The following is an 18003-nucleotide window of genomic DNA, read 5'->3' as shown; positions in this document are numbered from 1 at the left end:
CCAGAGCTCATGAAAGGAAAGGGTATAAGCTCTGTGACTCAAGAGGGACAGAAGAAGAGAATGGAGGTAGAGGGTTATGTAACTTTCCTCCGGGCTCCACAGGGGAAGCTTTTCACCAGGGACACTCTACATATCCTCTCCCTTCTTATCAAGACCATCTCTGGAACACATATTGATAATCCTCTTAGCTGGGGCCCAGTGTCAGAAATTAACATGTCTGCAGGGATTGAAAAGAAATCTCTGCTTTAAAATACTCTGGGAGTAGGAGTGAGGTGGGTAAGAATTGGGCAGCAAAGAGGAGAATAGAGACAACAAATGGTGAAAATGTTTGTAATTGCTGGAAAAGGTGAAGGGCAGATGGGGGTTCATTATACTATAATCTTCACTGTTATATATATTGGGAAAGTTCTAAAATATAAGTTAAGAAATATTAATAAAAGGAGTTAGACAACTGTCCTCTCCCTTTACTCCTGCTTGGGATAAAAACACAACATGGGGAGCTCCAGCAACCATGCTAGATCATGAGGTGAACTTTAAAATGGAGGCACGGGCTGAGCATGCAAAGCAGAAATCTGGAAAAAGGCTAATGATAATAGAGCCAAAATACTAGTCTGGAAACTACTAGTCTGGAAACGCCTACCTCTAGATTTCATTTATAAGAGAGGAAAATAAATCAGTAACTTGCTTTAGGCAACCAAAGCCAAATCCTACTGTGGTATAAGAGGAAATATGTTTGGTCTTTGTCCCTAGTGCCTGGTATAGAGCTATCGAAAACCCTCTGCACTTCCTGATTCCTGAGTCATAGGAGTGTTATTATTCATAATGAGCCCCTATTGATTATGCTGATAAGGTAGAATGGTTTAAGAAAAAATTTATTGAGAAGGCCAATTATAGAGATGACTTTATGACTTCAGGCATAGCTGGATGCAGGAACCTAAAGAGTTCTCCTCATCTCTCTTTAAAACAAAAAAATTAGGGCCAGGCACTGTGGCTCACAAGATCAGGAGTTCAAGACCAGCCTGGCCAACATGGTGAAACCCCGTCTCTACTAAAAATACAAAAATTAGCAGGGCGTGGTGGCAGTGCCTGGAATCCCAGCTACTCGGAGGGCCGAGGCAGAGAATTGCTTGAACCCGGGAGGCGGAGGTTGCAGTGAGCTGAGATCGTGCCACTGCACTCCAGCCTGGGTGACAGAGCGAGACTCCATGTCAAAAAAAAAAAAAAAAAATTATGTGTGTGTGTGCGTGTGTATATATATTTGGTAGAGATGGAGTGTTACTATGTTGCCCAGGCTGATTTCAAACTCCCGGGCTCAAGTGATCCTCCTGCCCAGGCCTCACAGAGTGCTGGGATTACAGGTGTTAGTCTCCACACCCAGCCTCCTCATCTCTTATTTCTGCTTTCAACTGAAAAGGTAAATGGAGATACAGAGATGCATACCCTAGTACCCTGCTGAATGTGTAGGTGTATGACCCCCCTAACCTTGCAGAATATCCAAGCCTATTGCCAAAGAGATTGGTTCTTTGAGTAGCATGTGACTTAAACTTTGTTTTATGTTGTCTCTCCCTCCTTCTCCCCTTCCAGGATGGGGCTGGTTACCAGAAAGACCAAGTAATTAACGGGTTTGAACTTTCAGCCCTGTCCACTGACATCCAGGAAAGGTGAAAAGGTTGAAAATTAAAGGCAATAAAAACTCTTGAACAATGAGCTTCCAGGTTGATGAAGGTGCTGGGAGGGTGAAGGTAAACCCCAGTACCACAGGACAGAAGCTTCTGCACTCCAGACCCTTCTAGACCTTTCCTCATTGTACCTGTTCATCTGTATCTTTTATAATACCCTTTATAATAAACCAGTAAATGTAAGTAAAGTGTCTCCTTTTGTTATGTGCGCTGTCCTGGCAAATTATCAAACCTGAGGAGGAGGGTTATGGGAACCCTAATTCACAGCTGGTCAGTGAGAAACACAAATCACAACCTGGAACTTGTGATTGGCATCTGAAGTGGGGCGATATTTTGGGATGAGCCCTTAACCTGTGGGATCTGATGCTATTTCCAAGTAGATAGTGTCAGAAATGAACTACTTGACAACACCCCATTGGTGTCTGCTGACAATGGCTTGGTGTATGGGGAAAAGCATCTGGCATCAGTACTCTGTGTGAGTGTGCTAAGTGTGTATTTCTCACCCACTAAATCTCAATTTTGATTTTGTACACTGTTTTCCTTGGCCTCCCCACGAAGATCCAATTTTCCCTATGTCTAACAAGTTAATAAAAATCATCAGGTAGAAAGAACAGATGAAAGGTGTAGAAGTAGGTGGATACAGACCGTTTTTACCCTTCCATAGACCTGGATCTCCACCTAGAGCCAGCACCTTACTCTTCTGATGCGAGCCCCCAGCCTCACTCATCCCTTCCTTCACAGGGTGCCTGTGAGGGAAGCTTTACCTAAACCCCATGCAGCTGCAGCAGCCATCCGGGCCATCTTGGCTTGGGTCTCATCATTAACCAGGGTCCACTTTTCACAGCACTGCTGGTGGAGTTGACCCCTGAAGGAAATGAATTATATAGTCAGATTAATCCAAATCTCCTTAAACTACCAATCTTCCTCTCCTGCCCCTTGGGTTAGTTGAGGACTACACAGGAACTGGACACCTTTAATAAAAAAGCACATTCTACTAGGTCACATAATAGAGAATCAATGGGCTATTTGTTGTTTCTATGACCTGGTGTTTGTAATTTGTCTGGGTGAGTTTATCAAGGATAGGAACCATGTCTAACTCTGTGATATGAAATGTTCTGAACATCTGGCTCCCTTCATAAATATTAAATAACTTCTCTCCTATGCCAAAGAATTCTGGGCTCTTTCCCTTTGGCAGGCCTACAGAGAAAGCAATCTGAAGAGACGCATCTGGACATTCATTTTGGGCTCAAAGCTATAGGGAGAACTGGCTCTTAAAAGTATTATACAAATGGTTTCAGTCTGAAATGAAACCCAGATGAAATCAATCTGTACAGAAGAAAGGCTCTACAATGGTCACATCTACCAGAAAGCTAGATGTTGCTTATTCTCAGAATTTTGCACAATTGCTGAATGTGAAGGACTATGAGATATTGCGATATAAATGATGCTTAAGACATCCCAATAAACAAAAGAGAACATGGAAGCCCTAGAATAGGGTCTTGCTTTTGACTTTTGAAACTCCCTCTCATGTTTCGCTTCTCAATGAAAAGAAATAAACTCTGCTATTATGCAAATCCGAGCCCCTGATTTCATGTGAGCTTCAAGGTGCAGCTAGGAAACTCCTTAATTTTTCCTGCTTTCTGAAAGACATGCTGCAGGCTGATTTAACTTGGCACTGGAGGTGGAGTCACGAGGAAGGGCACAAGTTCTAAGTGGCCCAGGTCAGAAGCCTCATGGAACACGAGCTGCTCTGCACTCTAAGGTGGTGTAGGAGGACGGGGATAAAGACACTGAAGTCGATCCCTGCAGAAGGAATCTAGGCTGAGCTCACCAAGAAGCTGACTGTGGACCACGTATAGGAGAGGTACTCAGGGCCATTATCCAGCATCGCAGTACAGCAGATATTAACTTTGTCATCTCTCTGGCACATGATCAAGAAAACCAGGTACACAAGCACTCTGGCTCAATACAGAGCTGAGACTAAAAAAAGGAACTGGTGGCCATGATGCCCTATGCATTTACTGAAGTTCCATTAAGGGAATAGGATAAACCTCTGTGTTGGTTTCCTGCCACCGAGACTTAGAAATCTTCACTCCTGGGCCCTGCTAGGGGTTCTCAAACTACTAAGTGCATCAGAATCCCCTGGAGGGCTCCTTCAGATGGCTGGGCTCCACCCTCTGAGTTTCTGACTCAGTAGTGCTGGGATAGGGGCTGAGAATGTGCATTTGTAACAAGTTTCTATGTGACACCAAAGTTGCTGGACCAGGGGCCACAGTTTGAGAACCACTGGCTTAGAGCAGAGGCATAGCTCATCTGCACAGCATATTTTTGTAGGGATCCTGACTAGAGGTAGAAAAGAAAGCTGCATGATCTCCAAATGGTCCTTCCAACCCTATAGGTTCAAAATTTACAGCTGGTGAACACAAGCAACTTGGATGAATGCATCCTCCATGCAAGCTGTCCCTCCTAACTCAGCCTCCCTCTATTATTTTGTCAGGATCAGCTGATTCTGTGCCACAGGACCAAGGATGTAGTTTTTCTTTTCATCTAGAGCAGGAAGCAAGTTCAGTGCTGAAATCCCACAAACTGTTACCCCAAGAGACAAAGCAGGGAGCAATGTAGGAACAGCAACTCAGAAGGGCAAGCCCTAGCAGTGAACCTCGCACTGCCTTCACCATGCAGCTATGTGGGAACAGCTGTCAGAGCTTGGTCAGTACACAGAAAAGAGCATTGCTCTTCCACATAATTTGTTACAAAAAATAATGCAGAATATACTGAGTCCTGCCTCTCAAGGGTGGTTGGGTCCGGGGCAAAACCAAATAAATAAAAAACATGAGACTGTTTATGGGGCAACAACTAGGATACGTTTTTCTGATACCTTTCACCACACATACGGAGGACTAGGTAAAAGGTGCACCCTCTGAGACTTTGATTTTCTCACCTAGTGTTTTGGCAAAAAATGCAGAAAGTGCTTGCTTTGGCAGCACATATACTAAAATTGGAACGATACAGAGAAGATAGCATGGTCCCTGAAGATTTAAAACAAACAAAAAGCTTAGGAAGTATTCTTTCATTTGGAATGGCTCCATGACTCCTCTTAGGGTTGAAGGCCTATGATCTCACTCCAGAGGAATCTGTTCTCAATGACCTAGAGGCTGTGTGGGGAACAGTTTGAGAAGGGGGTTCACTGTAGTTCACTTTGGCTGCAGGCATGGCTGCCTGCACCATAGGGCTGGGTGGGGCAGGGGGTGGGGGTTGCCTAGCTCTCACAGCCTCCTGGAGGCAGATAAGCACGGGGAAATGGGAAGGGTCTCAGCTCACTGTTAACTCCAGATCATTCTGGATGTCACCTCTGATGAACATCTGCCTCAGGCATATTCACGATATATGCACACAAAAGAAATTTAGAAATTGCACTCTAAACAGAATTGACTGAATAAACCGTATCAGAAACCTGCATATGATCAGGAAAAATATTCTGCTTCTTTCATCTCGTTTTAAAACCTCTTTTAGTCTCCCACATTCTTAAATCCTTTGGTCAGCATTACTAGCCACTTATGCTTTATGGGTAACTATAAAACTGGAAAGAACCCAAGAGATCAGAGGTATTTGGGACTGAGAACGGCAACATCAGGAGATTGATATCACTCAGCTCGGTTATCTCAACTTCTGTGAGCCTCAGTTTCTTCAACTATAATGAAGGAACTGGAGGAAACCACATCTCAAGTCTCTTCCAATGCATCCAATCTGCTCCTACTAACCCAGCTAGGAAAAGTGGTCATCTTTAATGTGAAAGGAGACGAGTGGAAGGGGAAGGGGCCAGGAGACGTTTCAAGAAGGAAGAAACAGTGAAGAGGATTTCAAAAGTAGAAAAAGGGGCAGAAGAAGAGGGCAATTCAAAGAACGGAACGAATGAATGTAGGATTTGGAGAAGAGTGAATAATTCGGCCAGAGCTCAGATTATGAGAGAAGGGTTCACTGAGAAATGTGCTGAAGAAGCAGGCTGGTGCCACAATAGGAAAGACTTTGAATGCCAGGCTGTGATATTTATATGTAAATCCAATGGCAACAGTGAAACACTGCACTATTTTAGGAAGTGATTAGAGTTGAATTTTAAGAACACTTCCATCTCGTTTTATCTTTCTCGTAACAAGATATGATTGTATGACAGCTGATCTGAAAGTAGAAAAATTGTTTTTGAAATAATGTGGCTAATTCTTATTAACATACTTTTTTTTTTGCCTTAGATCAGTGTTGTCCAATAGAGCTTTCTGTGATGATGGAAAAGTTCTCTATGTGCACTGTCCAATACAGCAGCCACTGGCCACATGTGGCTACTGAACACCTAAAATGTGGTATGACTGAGGAACTGAGTTTCACATTTTATTTAATTTAAAAATAGCCATAAGGCCGGATGCAGTGGCTCACACCTGTAATCCCAGAACTTTGGGAGGCTGAGGCAGGCGGATTTCTTGAGGTCGGGAGTTCAAGACCACCCTGGCCAACATGGCGAAACCCCATCTCTATTAAAAATACAAAAATCAGTCAGGAGTGGTGGTGCACGCCTATAATCCCAGCTACTCAGAAGGCTGGGGCAGGAAAATCACTTGACCCTGGGAGGTGAAGGTTGCAGTGAGCCGAAATCACAGCACTGCACTCCAGCCTGGGTGACAGAGTGAGACTCCGTCTCAAAAAAAAAAAAAAAAAAAAAACCACATATGGCTAGAGGCTGCCATATTGGACAATACAGCTTTAGATACTTGTTGGACTGAGAAAAACAACAACAACAGCTTTAGTTATATAAATGAATAAAGCAGATTTGAAAAGACATGCTTCCTAAATTTATCCAGGTAAATGAATATGGAATTTTTGTTGTTGTTGTTGCCCAGGCTAGTGTCAAACTTCTGGGCTCAAGCAATTCGCCTGCCTCAGCCTCCCAAAGTTTTGGGATTACAGGTGTGAGCCACCACACTCAGCCTTTTAATGTTAATTTATAAAAATAAATAACACTTTTGAATCTTCCTAATGATGGTTAAATCAGACAAGCCACTTTCAAATAATTTTAGAATATTATCTCTCTCTCTCTCTCTCTCTATATATATATATGATCCAATGCCTAAGGCTAAGTTCACTGACATTAAATTTTCATGCAAAACATTATAACATCTTCTATCTTGGGGATGTAGTAATAACTTTATATTAAGAAATAACAGCCAAACTTGGCAACATAGTGAGACCCTATCCCTACAAAAAATAATTTAAAAAAATTAGCCAGGCATGGTGGTGCATTTCTGTAGTTCCTTCTACTCAGGAGGCTGAGGCGGGAGGATTGCTTGAGTCCAGGAGTTCAAGACCACAGTGAGCTGTGATTACACCACTGCACTCCACTGAGAGACAGATTAAAGTCCTGCCTCTTAAAAAAAAAAAAAAGCCTGCGCACAGTGGCTCACACCTGTAATCCTAGCACTTTGGAAAGCCAAAGAGGGAGGATCGCTTGAACCCCAGGAGTTCAAAACCAGCCTAGACTGCACTGTGAGACCCCGTCGCTACAAAAAATAAAAAAAATTAGCCCACTGTGGTGGTGTGTGCCTGTAGTCTCAGCAACAAGGGAGGCTAAGGTAGTATAGAAAGACTACATGTAGTGAAAGATCATTCTTTTAGAAGACTTACTTTGATTTTGTCCAATATTCTTACACTTTCCAAGGTAGGAAATGTCTAAACAAATAAAAATTTGCCTATATTAAATAGACTAGATTTATTGATATGATGAAATATCATGCAGCTATTAAAAAAATGAGGCAGTAGCTCTATAGGTGCTGATATGGAACAGTGGCCTAGACTTGTTAAGTGAAAACAGCAGAGTGCAAAATGGTATAAACAGCACATTACCGTCAATGTACATCCCTGTGATGGGGGTCAGGATATACTACCCTGAAATATGGCACACCTTGGCATACTGAATATTTTAAGAAAATGGCAGCAAAAAAAAAATTACTATGACTATCCCCTGCCCTTATCCCCTGAAGCAGGTCATAACATCTAGGAAAAATATTTTGACCTTCCCCTGAAGGAGGTCATAACATCTAGGAAAAATATTTTGACCTTCCCCTGAAGGAGGTCATAAGGCCCTCATGTGAGAGATGCCTTCCCTTTACCTGGAGGAAACGAACATCCTTATTTCTGAAGACAGGGGGTCACAGAGAAGAATCTGAACAAAAAGGCCTACTAAAATCCCCCATACTGTGCTCCTCATTGTACAGGTCCAAGTTAGATATCATTTCCTCCTGATATCTCCCAAGGCTGATTAGGGTGCTTTCTATTACCCACAGCCCCCTGGGCTTCTTTATTGATGGTATCACAATGTATTACGACAGCCTGGTTGTCAGTCCTGTAAGCTCTGGGAAGGCAGGGGCTGTGACTGTCTTGCTCACAGCTGTGTCCCTAGGGCCTGGCACAGACACTGGCAATGAATACACACGTGATAGTTACTGGCTGAATGAAGGAACAGTGGACCCTCAGTATCATGTTCCAGAGAAAGTAGGGATAATCCACTAGTCAGGAGGTAGCATGGCACTTTGTTTTAGTCATTTATTTTTTATTTATTTTTATTTATTTTTTTGAGATAGAGTCTCGCTCTGTCGCTCAGGCTGGAGTGCAGTGGTGCAATCTCAGCTCACTGCAACCTCTGCCTCCCAGGTTCAAGTGATCCTCCTGCCTCAGCCTCCCGAGTAGCTGGGATTACAGGCCTGCATCACCACGTCCAACTAATTTTTTATTTTTAGTGGAGACGGGGTTTCGCCATGTTGGCCAGGCTGGTCTCAAACTTCTGACTTCAAATGATCTGCCTGCCTTGGCCTCCCAAAGGGTTGGGATTACAGGCATGAGCCACTGTGCCCGGCCTATTTTAGTCATTTAAAACTGCAGTTAAACAGTTTAACAATGATAGTATAGCATTTTATTTTAACTATTTTTTAAAAGTTGCACTTGTTGTTGGAAACAGAATGGAGGCCATTTTTTCCCTTCAACATTCCCAAGCAACTCTCCAAACCAAAACCTAGCCAAATGTTCTCAGTTACGCATTACTGTTGCTTCCACCTGGAGTACCTGTTTCCCCCCTCCCTTCTCCTTTACCTGTCTCCTAACTTTCAGTCCTTCCTCCAGGAAGTACTGCAAAATCACCCTGCTTCCTCCTTTGGGCTTTCAAGGTAGCGTGGTTCATACCATTATCAACATCCTCTCAGGCTATAATAACCCTCTGTTTATGTGCCTGTCTCATCAACCTCACAGGGAAGGCCTGTTTTCTTGTGTATTTTGTTTCCTTGGAGCCTGGCATAGTGCTGGACACACAGTAAGCATCCGATATAGGTGAAGCACCTGAAGAGGGCAGTCACTGTTCTTCTTTCCTAAAAGCATTTGCAAGAGCTAATTTAAAAAATCAAGGTTGCCAAGTAAGAATATGAGCTCTTCACTGGGTCAGTAAAGATCAGGAGAGTAGACAGGAGAAGTAGATCCCAGGAGCATCCCCAAGGCTGTCCTGTCCTAGAGCATTATAAAGTTTAAGTGAAGTCCTTCCTACTTAGTAGCTGAGATAGAATGGAGAGAGAAAAACACCAAAAGTGAAAGACGATTCCTGAGAAGTATCAAGTGGAAGAAAATGAGTCTGAAGTGAGAACTCCGTGTGGGGGGAAGCCTTCCTTTCAAATCCAAAGATCAAAGAGACGAAGTCTCTTGCAGCCACACATGCCATCATTCTAGGAAGCTCACCATTCCCCCAGGGCCTCGAGGCAGCGCATGCGGCCGAGCATCAGCTCTGGATCATCCTTGTTCGTGTCCATTTTCTTGTCATAGGCCACAAGGGCATCCTCCCACTCATGCAGTTTCTCATACCAGGTAGCCTGGATCTCCTGTTACATAGGAAAGAAAGACTGCTGTGAGGTACACAGAAGAAGGGATCACATTGTTTAATCCACATACTCTCTTTCCTAATGTGCTGTTGTACGCATGACACTTCACCTATCACTGTTATGTCTGGGCTTGGATTAAAAACAACTTCAGACAATCTGGAGGAGTGCTGTTTGGGGAAGGTGGAAATGCTGGTTCCTTGGCACATGGATGGAATGATCCTGGGATTATCTGAGAGCAGACGTCAGGCCATACTCCTCCCCCATTATTTCCTTCCTAGACACATGGGTCATCAGAACACACCAGGATGTGGGGACGTGAGGACAGGGGAAATCATTTAGGGATAGCAGAAAACGCCGACCAGAGCACCAGAGCTGTTGCAAAGGTGCCATCGCTCCGATCTGCTGGAGTGCTGACACTGGGCTACTTGACAGGGATGGCAGCTGCTTTCCTGATGGGGCCAGAAAGACCAGGCCTCATCTGCATGTTTGCTGGAGGAAAACAACTCACGTTTTAAAAGCTCTTGATTCTCTGCACTTCTTAATACATTTTTAAAAATTCAGGAAATAATAATTTAAAATATAACAACACCACTTAAAATTTTTTGGAAAGTCTTTCCCCTATTCTTCTAGAGTCTCCCATCCAATGTTCCCTCCTGCTCAGTGCTTAGCAGGTTTACCAGCGTCAGGGGCCAAAGCAGGGATTGCATTACCCTAGCAGATGGTATGCCACGCTGAAAGTGGGTGTTGTCCACATGAGTAGGAGGTGCTACAGTCTGAAAGTTACAGATTATGACTCTCCAAATGATCAGGAGACTGTTTTATGTGCTTTCTATCTGCCCTCCATCTCAATTTCTCTCCTGGGCTGCTTCATCATCAGCTCAATAAATGACTATTTTTGCACAGGCAAGGGTAGTGGCTCCCTAGGGATTTCTTTAACAACAATATGATTCTGCAGTGAAATTTGTATGATATAATGCAGGGCCCACACTAGTTTCTCCCATTACCCTCTTCCCCTTTCTAAATAAAACTGATGTTTGTGCAGTATGTAGACTAACAACTACTCTGCTAAGCTGTCTAAAATAATCTTTTCTTCTTGAACCTCTGAAAAGAGGTCATTTATGCTGGAGATTGTTCCCTTGCACCTACCTCCCCTGGTCTGGTTCTTTCTGGCAGAGCCGGTGCCCTCTGCTGCCCCTAGACTAATTCTGCTGCCATAAAGTCTTTGCCCAACATCAGTGGAGTTTGTCAAAATGGGTATATCTGGCTCCATGTAAGGCAAACTACCTCAACTTCATTTTTCAAGCCTGTCCAAAATAATACCTATTATGCCTAAATACAAAATACGAAACTTAGAAAAGAGTGACTACAAAAACAGTGTAAAACTTAAAAGCACTGGTAGATTTCTCATTTCAAATTTCTATACTGGGTGGAAAAGAAAAAAAAAGAGCTGGTGACTAATGTGTGGCATACACTCAGCATGAACAAGCAGAGGGGAGAGGGGGCAGCATATGGAGTGGGTCAGTTAGAGGGCAGCATATTTTGAATTGCAATAGATTGCAGAAACTATAAGGTTTAAGCAATGAATCACACAAAATTCTAATGAGATTGCTGTTACATAAATTTTGCTGAGAAAGCACAGGCTCTGCCAAGAAAAAGCAAACCATTGTCAAGCTTAATATGATTCAGCTACCTAAATATAACAGAAAATCCACCACGGGTTTAGCAATAATCCTGGAGCTAATGGCCACCTTTGGAACCTGAAGATGGAGAAACTTCCATTGAAGGCTGGCATTCTAAGTATGGTGTATAAACCATCTGCTGGCAGATCACCTGAATACCAGATGTCTGCAGAGTCCTTGTCTCAGTCAGCACTTTCTGAGATCTAAGCTCTAAGGATATCAAAGGAGAGAACATCTTGATCTAGGTGGAGTACATGAAGTGCCCTCTCGCCCTACTTTCTTCTCTCTGCAAACAAGGATTGTGGCAAGGATGGATGAGACACAGTTCTTTTACTTTGCCATCATCTGGAGAAATGCTGTCTTAGTCTAGTTACAGATAATATGTGCTAAGGCCGGGCATGGTGACTCACACCTGTAATCCCAGCACTTTGGGAGGCTGAGGTGAGAGGATCACCTGAAGTCGGGAGTTTGAGACTAGCCTGATCAACATGGAGAAATCCTGTCTCTAATAAAAACACAAAATTAGCTGGGCATGGTGGTGCATGCCTGTAATCCCAGCTTCTTGGGAGGCTGAGGCAGGAGAATTGCTTGAACCCGGGAGACAGGTTGCAGTGAGCCAAGATTGTGCCATTGCACTCCAGCCTGGGCAACAAGAGCAAAACTCCGTCTCAAAAAAAAAAAAAAAAAAAAAAAAGGATAATACGTGCTAAAGATTGCAAAAGATTCCCTTAAAAGTTTCATTCTAATTTACTAGCCCTTCTGTGAGGCAAAATGCTAGATGATCAAACAAAACCTGTTAAATATTCCCAATTTTTCTCACTTTAACATCCTGGGCTCCTGATCAAGGCAAACCACAGTAAGCGACCTACATGACTAATAAAAGGTTCCTCATCAAATATATGGACCTAGAGCTTCTTGACCTTCCAGGAATTCAATGCTAAGTTGATTAAGTTGATGCTTTATATATTTTAGAAGTTATCAAAATGCCCTGCCAAGACCACAAAGAATAACAGAAACATTTTAAATACTGGTAGGCCAAAGATGGCAGTAGGGAAGTAGCTATGTAAGCAATAACGAACACAAAAATGCCTCAATGTCAGATATCAATTATAGCATTTATTTATTTATTTATTTATTTTGAGGCGGAGTTTTGCTCTTGTTGCTCAGGTTGGAGTGCAATGGCACAATCTCAGCTCACTGCAACCTCTGCCTCCCAGGTTCAAGTGATTCTCCTGTTTCAGCCTCCCGAGTAGCTATGATTACAGGTATGCACCACCATGCTCGGCTAATTTTGTATTTTTAGTAGAGATGGGGTTTCTCCACGTTGGTCAGGCTGGTCTTGAACTCCCGATCTCAGGTGATCTGCCGGTCTCAGCCTCCCAAAGTGCTGGGATTGCAGGCGTGAGCCACTGTGCCTAGCCGTATAGCATGTATTTTCTAAAGAACTGGCCATGCTATCTTCCTAAGTATCTAATGAGGATTAACTGTGGCCTAGACACAACGCAAGCTCCCACAAAGATAACTCAGATCAGAGGCAAATGCCGTGGCTCTAATGTCAGACTGCCCTGGTTCAAGTCCTGGTTTTGCCATTTATTCACTCTGTCAGCTCAGACCAGTTCTTAACCTGCTGGGACCACAGTCTCCTCGTCTGTAAAATGTGACAACAGCAGTAACCACTTCATCGTATTGTTGTGAGGACCAAATTACATGAAGTATATAAACACTTAGCAAAGGGCCAGGCACATGCTAAGAGTTTGATAAAATCAGTGCTTATTGCATATTCAAATCTACCCTCATGATTTATCTCAGTTGAAATAGAGTCCCAGAGGTTCCAAGATGGCCGAATAGGAACAGCTCCAGTCTACAGTTCCCAGTGTGAGCAAAGCAGAAGACAGGTGATTTCTGCGTTTCCACCTGAGGTACTGGGTTCATCTCACTGGGGCTTGTCAGACAGTGGGTGCAGGACAGTGGGTGCAGCCCATGGAACGTAAGCCAAAGCAGGGTGAGGCAACACCTCACCCCGGAAGTGCAAGGGGTCAAGGAATTCCCTTTCCTAGCCAAGGGAAGTTGTGACAGACGGCACCTGGAAAATCGGGTCACTCCCACCATAAAACTGCGCTTTTCCAACGGTCTTAGCAAACGGCACACCAGGAGATTATAACCCACGCCTGGCTCAGAGGGTCTCACGCCCACGGAGCCTCCCTCATTGCTAGCACAGCAGTCTGAGATCAAACTGCAAGGCGGCAACGAGGCTGGGTGAGGGGCGCCCACCATTGCTGAGGCTTGAGTAGGTAAACAAAGTGGCCGGGAAGCTAGATCTGGGTGGAGCCCACCATAGCTCAAGGAGGCCTGCCTGCCTCTGTAGACTCCACCTCTGGGGGCAGGGCATAGCTGAACAAAAGGCAGCAGAAACTTCTGCAGACTTAAATGTCCCTGTCTGACAACTTTGAAGAGAATAAATAGTAGTTCTTCCAGAACAGAGTTTGAGATCTGAGAACCGACAGACTGCCTCCTCAGGCGGGTCTCTGACCCCCAAGTAGCCTAACTGGGAGGCACCTCCCAGTAGGGGCCGACTGACACCTCACACGGCCGGGTGCCCCTCTGAGACAAAGCTTCCAGAGGAACGATCAGGCAGCAACATTGGCTGTTCTGCAATATTCGCTGTTCTGCAGCCTCCGCTGGTGATACCCAGGCAAACGGGGTCTGGAGTGGACCTCCAGCAAACTCCAACAGAACTGCAGCTGAGGGTCCTGACTGTTAGAAGTAAAACTAACAAACAGAAAGGACATGCACACCAAAACCCCATCTGTACATCACCATCATCAAAGACCAAAGGTAGATAAAACCACAAAGATGGGGAGAAACCAGAGCAGAAAAGCTGAAAATTCTAAAAATAAGAGCGCCTCTTCCCCTCCAAAGGAATGCAGCTCTTTGTTAGCAATGGAACAAAGCTGGACGGAGAATGACTTTGACGAGTTGAGAGAAGAAGGCTTCAGACCATCAAGCTTTTCCAAGCTAAAGGAGGATGTTCGAACCCATCACAAAGAAGCTAAAAACCTTGAAAAAAGATTAGACGAATGGCTAACTAGAATAACCAGTGTAGAGAAGACCTTAAATGACCTGATGGAGATGAAAACCATGGCACGAGAACTAAGTGACACATGCACAAGCTTCAGTAGCTGATTTGATCAACTGGAAGAAAGGGTATCAGTGATTGAAGATCAAATGAATGAAATGAAGTGAGAAGAGAAGTTTAGAGAAAAAAGAATAAAAGGAAACGAACAAAGCCTCCAAGAAATATGGGACCTCCCTCTCCCCCTCCCCCTCCCCCTCTCCCTCTCTCTCCTTCTTTCTTCGGTCTCCCTCTGCTGCCGAGGCTGGACTGTACTGCCGTGATCTCAGCTCACTGCAACCTCCCTGCCTCGGGCTCCGGTGATTCTCCTGCCTCGGCCTGCCGAGTGCCTGGGATTGCAGGCGCACGCCGCCACGCCTGACTGGTTTTTGTATTTTTGGTGGACACGGGGTTTCGCCCTGTTGACCGGGCTGGTCTCCAGCTCCTGGCCTCGAGTGATCTGCCCGCCTCGGCCTCCTGAGGTGCTGGGATTGCAGACGGAGTCTCGCTCACTCAATGCTCAATGTTGCCCAGGCTGGAATGCAGTGGTGTGATCTCGGCTCACTACAACCTCCACCTCCCAGCCGCCTGCCTTGGCCTACCAAAGTGCTAAGATTACAGCCTCTGCCCGACCGCCACCCCGTCTAGGAAGTGAGGAGCGTCTCTGCCTGGCCGCCCATCGTCTGGGATGTGAGGAGCCCCTCTGCCCGGCCGCGCCGTCTGGGAAGTGAGGAACTCCTCTGCCCGGCCGCCATCCCGTATAGGAAGTGAGGAGCGTCTCTGCCTGGCCGCCCATCGTCTGGGATGTGAGGAGCGCCTCTGCCCGGCTGCCCCGTCTGGGATGTGAGGAGTGCCTCTGCCTGGCTGCCCTGTCTGGGAAGTGAGGAGCGCCTCTGCCCGGCCACCACCCCGTCTGGGAGGAAGTGAGGAGCGCCTCTGCCCGGCTGCCCCGTCTGGGAAGTGAGGAGCGCCTCTGCCCAGCCGCCCCGTCTGGGAAGTGAGGAGCGCCTCTGTCCGGCCGCCCCATCTGGGAGGTGAGGAGCGCCTCTGCCTGGCTGCCCTGTCTGGGAGGTGAGGAGCGCCTCTGCCTGGCTGCCCTGTCTGGGAGGTGAGGAGCGCCTCTGCCCAGCCACCACCCTGTCTGGGAGGAAGTGAGGAGCACCTCTGCCCGGCTTCCCCGTCTGGGAAGTGAGGAGCGCCTCTGCCCGGCCGCCCCGTCTGGAAGGTGAGGAGCGCCTCTGCCCGGCCACCCATCGTCTGGGAAGTGAGGAGCGCCTCTGCCCAGCCGCCCCGTCTGGGAAGTGAGGAGCGCCTCTGCCCGGCCGCTCCATCTGGGAGGTGAGGAGCGCCTCTGCCCGGCCACCCATCGTCTGGGAAGTGAGGAGCGCCTCTGCCCAGCCACCCCATCTGGGAGGTGTACCCAACAGCTCCGAAGAGACAGCGACCATCGAGAACGGGCCATGATGATGATGGCAGTTTTGTTGAAAAGAAAAGGGGGAAATGTGGGGAAAAGAAAGAGAGATCAGATTGTTACTGTGTCTGTGTAGAAAGAAGTAGGCATAGGAGACTCCATTTTGTTCTGTACTAGGAGAAATTCTTCTTCCTTGGGATGTTGTTGATCTATGGCCTTGCCCCCAGCCCCGTGCTCTCTGAAACATGTGCTGTGTCAACTCAGGGTTAAATGGATTAACGGCGGTGCAAGATGTGCTTTGTTAAACAGATGCTTGAAGGCAGCATGCTCTTAAGAGTCATCACCACTCCCTAATCTCAAGTACCCAGGGACACAAACACTGCGGAAGGCCGCAGGGACCTCTGCCTAGGAAAACCAGAGACCTTTGTTCATGTGTTTATCTGCTGACCTTCTCTCCACTATTATCCTATGACCCTGCCACATCCCCCTCTCTGAGAAACACCCAAGAATGATCAATAAATACTTTAAAAAAAAAAAAAAAAAAAGAAATATGGGACTATGTGAAAAGACCAAATCTACATCTGATTGGTGTACCTGAAAGTGACGGGGAGTGAAATAGAACCAAGTTGGAAAACACTCTTCAGGATATTATCCAGGAGAACTTCCCCAACCTAGCAAGGCAGGCCAACATTCAAATTCAGGAAATACAGAGAACGCCACAAAGATACTCCTCGAGAAGAGCAACTCCAAGACACATAATTGTCAGATTCACCAAGGTTGAAATGAAGGAAAAAATGTTAAGGGCAGCCAGAGAGAAAGGTCGGGTTACCCACAAAGGGAAGCCCATCAGACTAACAGTGGATCTCTCGGAAGAAACTCTACAAGCCAGAAGAGAGTGGGGGCCAATATTCAACATTCTTAAAGAGAAGAATTTTCAACCCAGAATTTCATATCCAGCCAAACTAAGCTTCATAAGTGAAGGAGGGATAAAATACTTTACAGACAAGCAAATGCTGAGAGATTCTGTCATCACCAGGCCTGCCTTACAAGAGCTCCTGAAGGAAGCACTAAACATGGAAAGGAACAACCAGTACCAGCCACTCCAAAAACATGCCAAATTGTAAAGACCATCAATGCTAGGAAGAAACTGCATCAACTAACGAGCAAAATAACCAGCTAACATCATAATGAGAGGATCAAATTCACACATAACAATATTAACTTTAAATGTAAATGGGCTAAATGCTCCAATTAAAAGACACAGACTGGCAAATTGGATAGAGTCAAGACCCATCAATGTGCTGTATTCAGGAGACCCATCTCATGTGCAGACACACACATAGGCTCAAAATAAAGGGATGGAGGAAGATCTACCAAGCAAATGGAAAACAAAAAAAAGTAGGGGTTGCAATCCTAGTCTCTGATAAAACAGACTTTAAACCAACAAAGATCAAAAGAGACAAAGAAGGCAACTATATAATGATAAAAGGATCAATTCAACAAGAAGAGCTAACTATCCATAATATATATGCACCCAGTAAAGGAGCACCCAGATTCATAAAGCAAGTCCTTAAAGACCTACAAAGAGACTTAGACTCCCAAACAGTAATAATGGGAGACTTTAACACCCCACTGTCAACATTAGACAGATCAACGAGACAGAAAGTTAACAAGGACATCCAGGAATTGAACTCAGCTCTGCACCAAGCAGACCTAATACACATCTACAGAACTCTCCACCCCACATCAACAGAATATACATTCTTCTCAGCACCACATTGCACTTATTCCAAAACTGACCACACAGTTGGAAGTAAAGCACTCCTCAGCAAATGTAAAAGAACAGAAATCACAACAAACTGTCTCTCAGACCACAGTGCAATCAAACTAGAACTCAGGATTAAGAAACTCATTCAAAACCGCTCAACTACATGGAAACTGAACGACCTGCTCCTGAATGACTACTTGGTACATAATGAAATGAAGGCAGAAATAAAGATGTTCTTTAAAACCAATGAGAACATAGACACAACATACCAGAATCTATGGGATACATTTAAAGCAGGGTGTGGAGGAAAATTTATAGCACTAAATGCCCACAAGAGAAAGCAGGAAATATCTAAAATTGACACCCTAACATCACAATTAAAAGAATTGGAGAAGCAAGAGCAAACACATTCAAATGCTAGCAGAAGGCAAGAAATAACTAAAATCAGAG

The 18003-nt window shown here is 45.1% G+C and overlaps 1 protein-coding gene and 1 pseudogene across 2 annotated transcripts in view; one reads left to right on the top strand and one right to left on the bottom strand.

Moving 5' to 3' along the window:
• Nucleotides 1–18003, bottom strand: part of MTOR (mechanistic target of rapamycin kinase) — a 156527-nt gene that overhangs the window by 41462 nt on the left and 97062 nt on the right. For both annotated transcript variants that reach the window (XM_024253096.2, XM_024253104.2), the window contains exons 30-31: nucleotides 9444–9583; nucleotides 2444–2544 (exon numbers count right to left, since the gene is read on the bottom strand). In XM_024253096.2, coding sequence (XP_024108864.1) covers nucleotides 2444–2544; nucleotides 9444–9583 — 241 coding nt within the window. The remainder of the gene's footprint in view (nucleotides 1–2443; nucleotides 2545–9443; nucleotides 9584–18003) is intronic.
• On the top strand, nucleotides 4648–4747 carry LOC112131066 (U6 spliceosomal RNA; annotated as a pseudogene).

Source organism: Pongo abelii, chromosome 1 (genome assembly GCF_028885655.2).
Source record: "Pongo abelii isolate AG06213 chromosome 1, NHGRI_mPonAbe1-v2.0_pri, whole genome shotgun sequence".
Classification (NCBI taxonomy): Eukaryota; Metazoa; Chordata; class Mammalia; order Primates; family Hominidae; genus Pongo; species Pongo abelii.
Note: the sequence above shows the minus strand (reverse complement) of the source record. Positions and strands in the feature narration are given on the sequence as shown.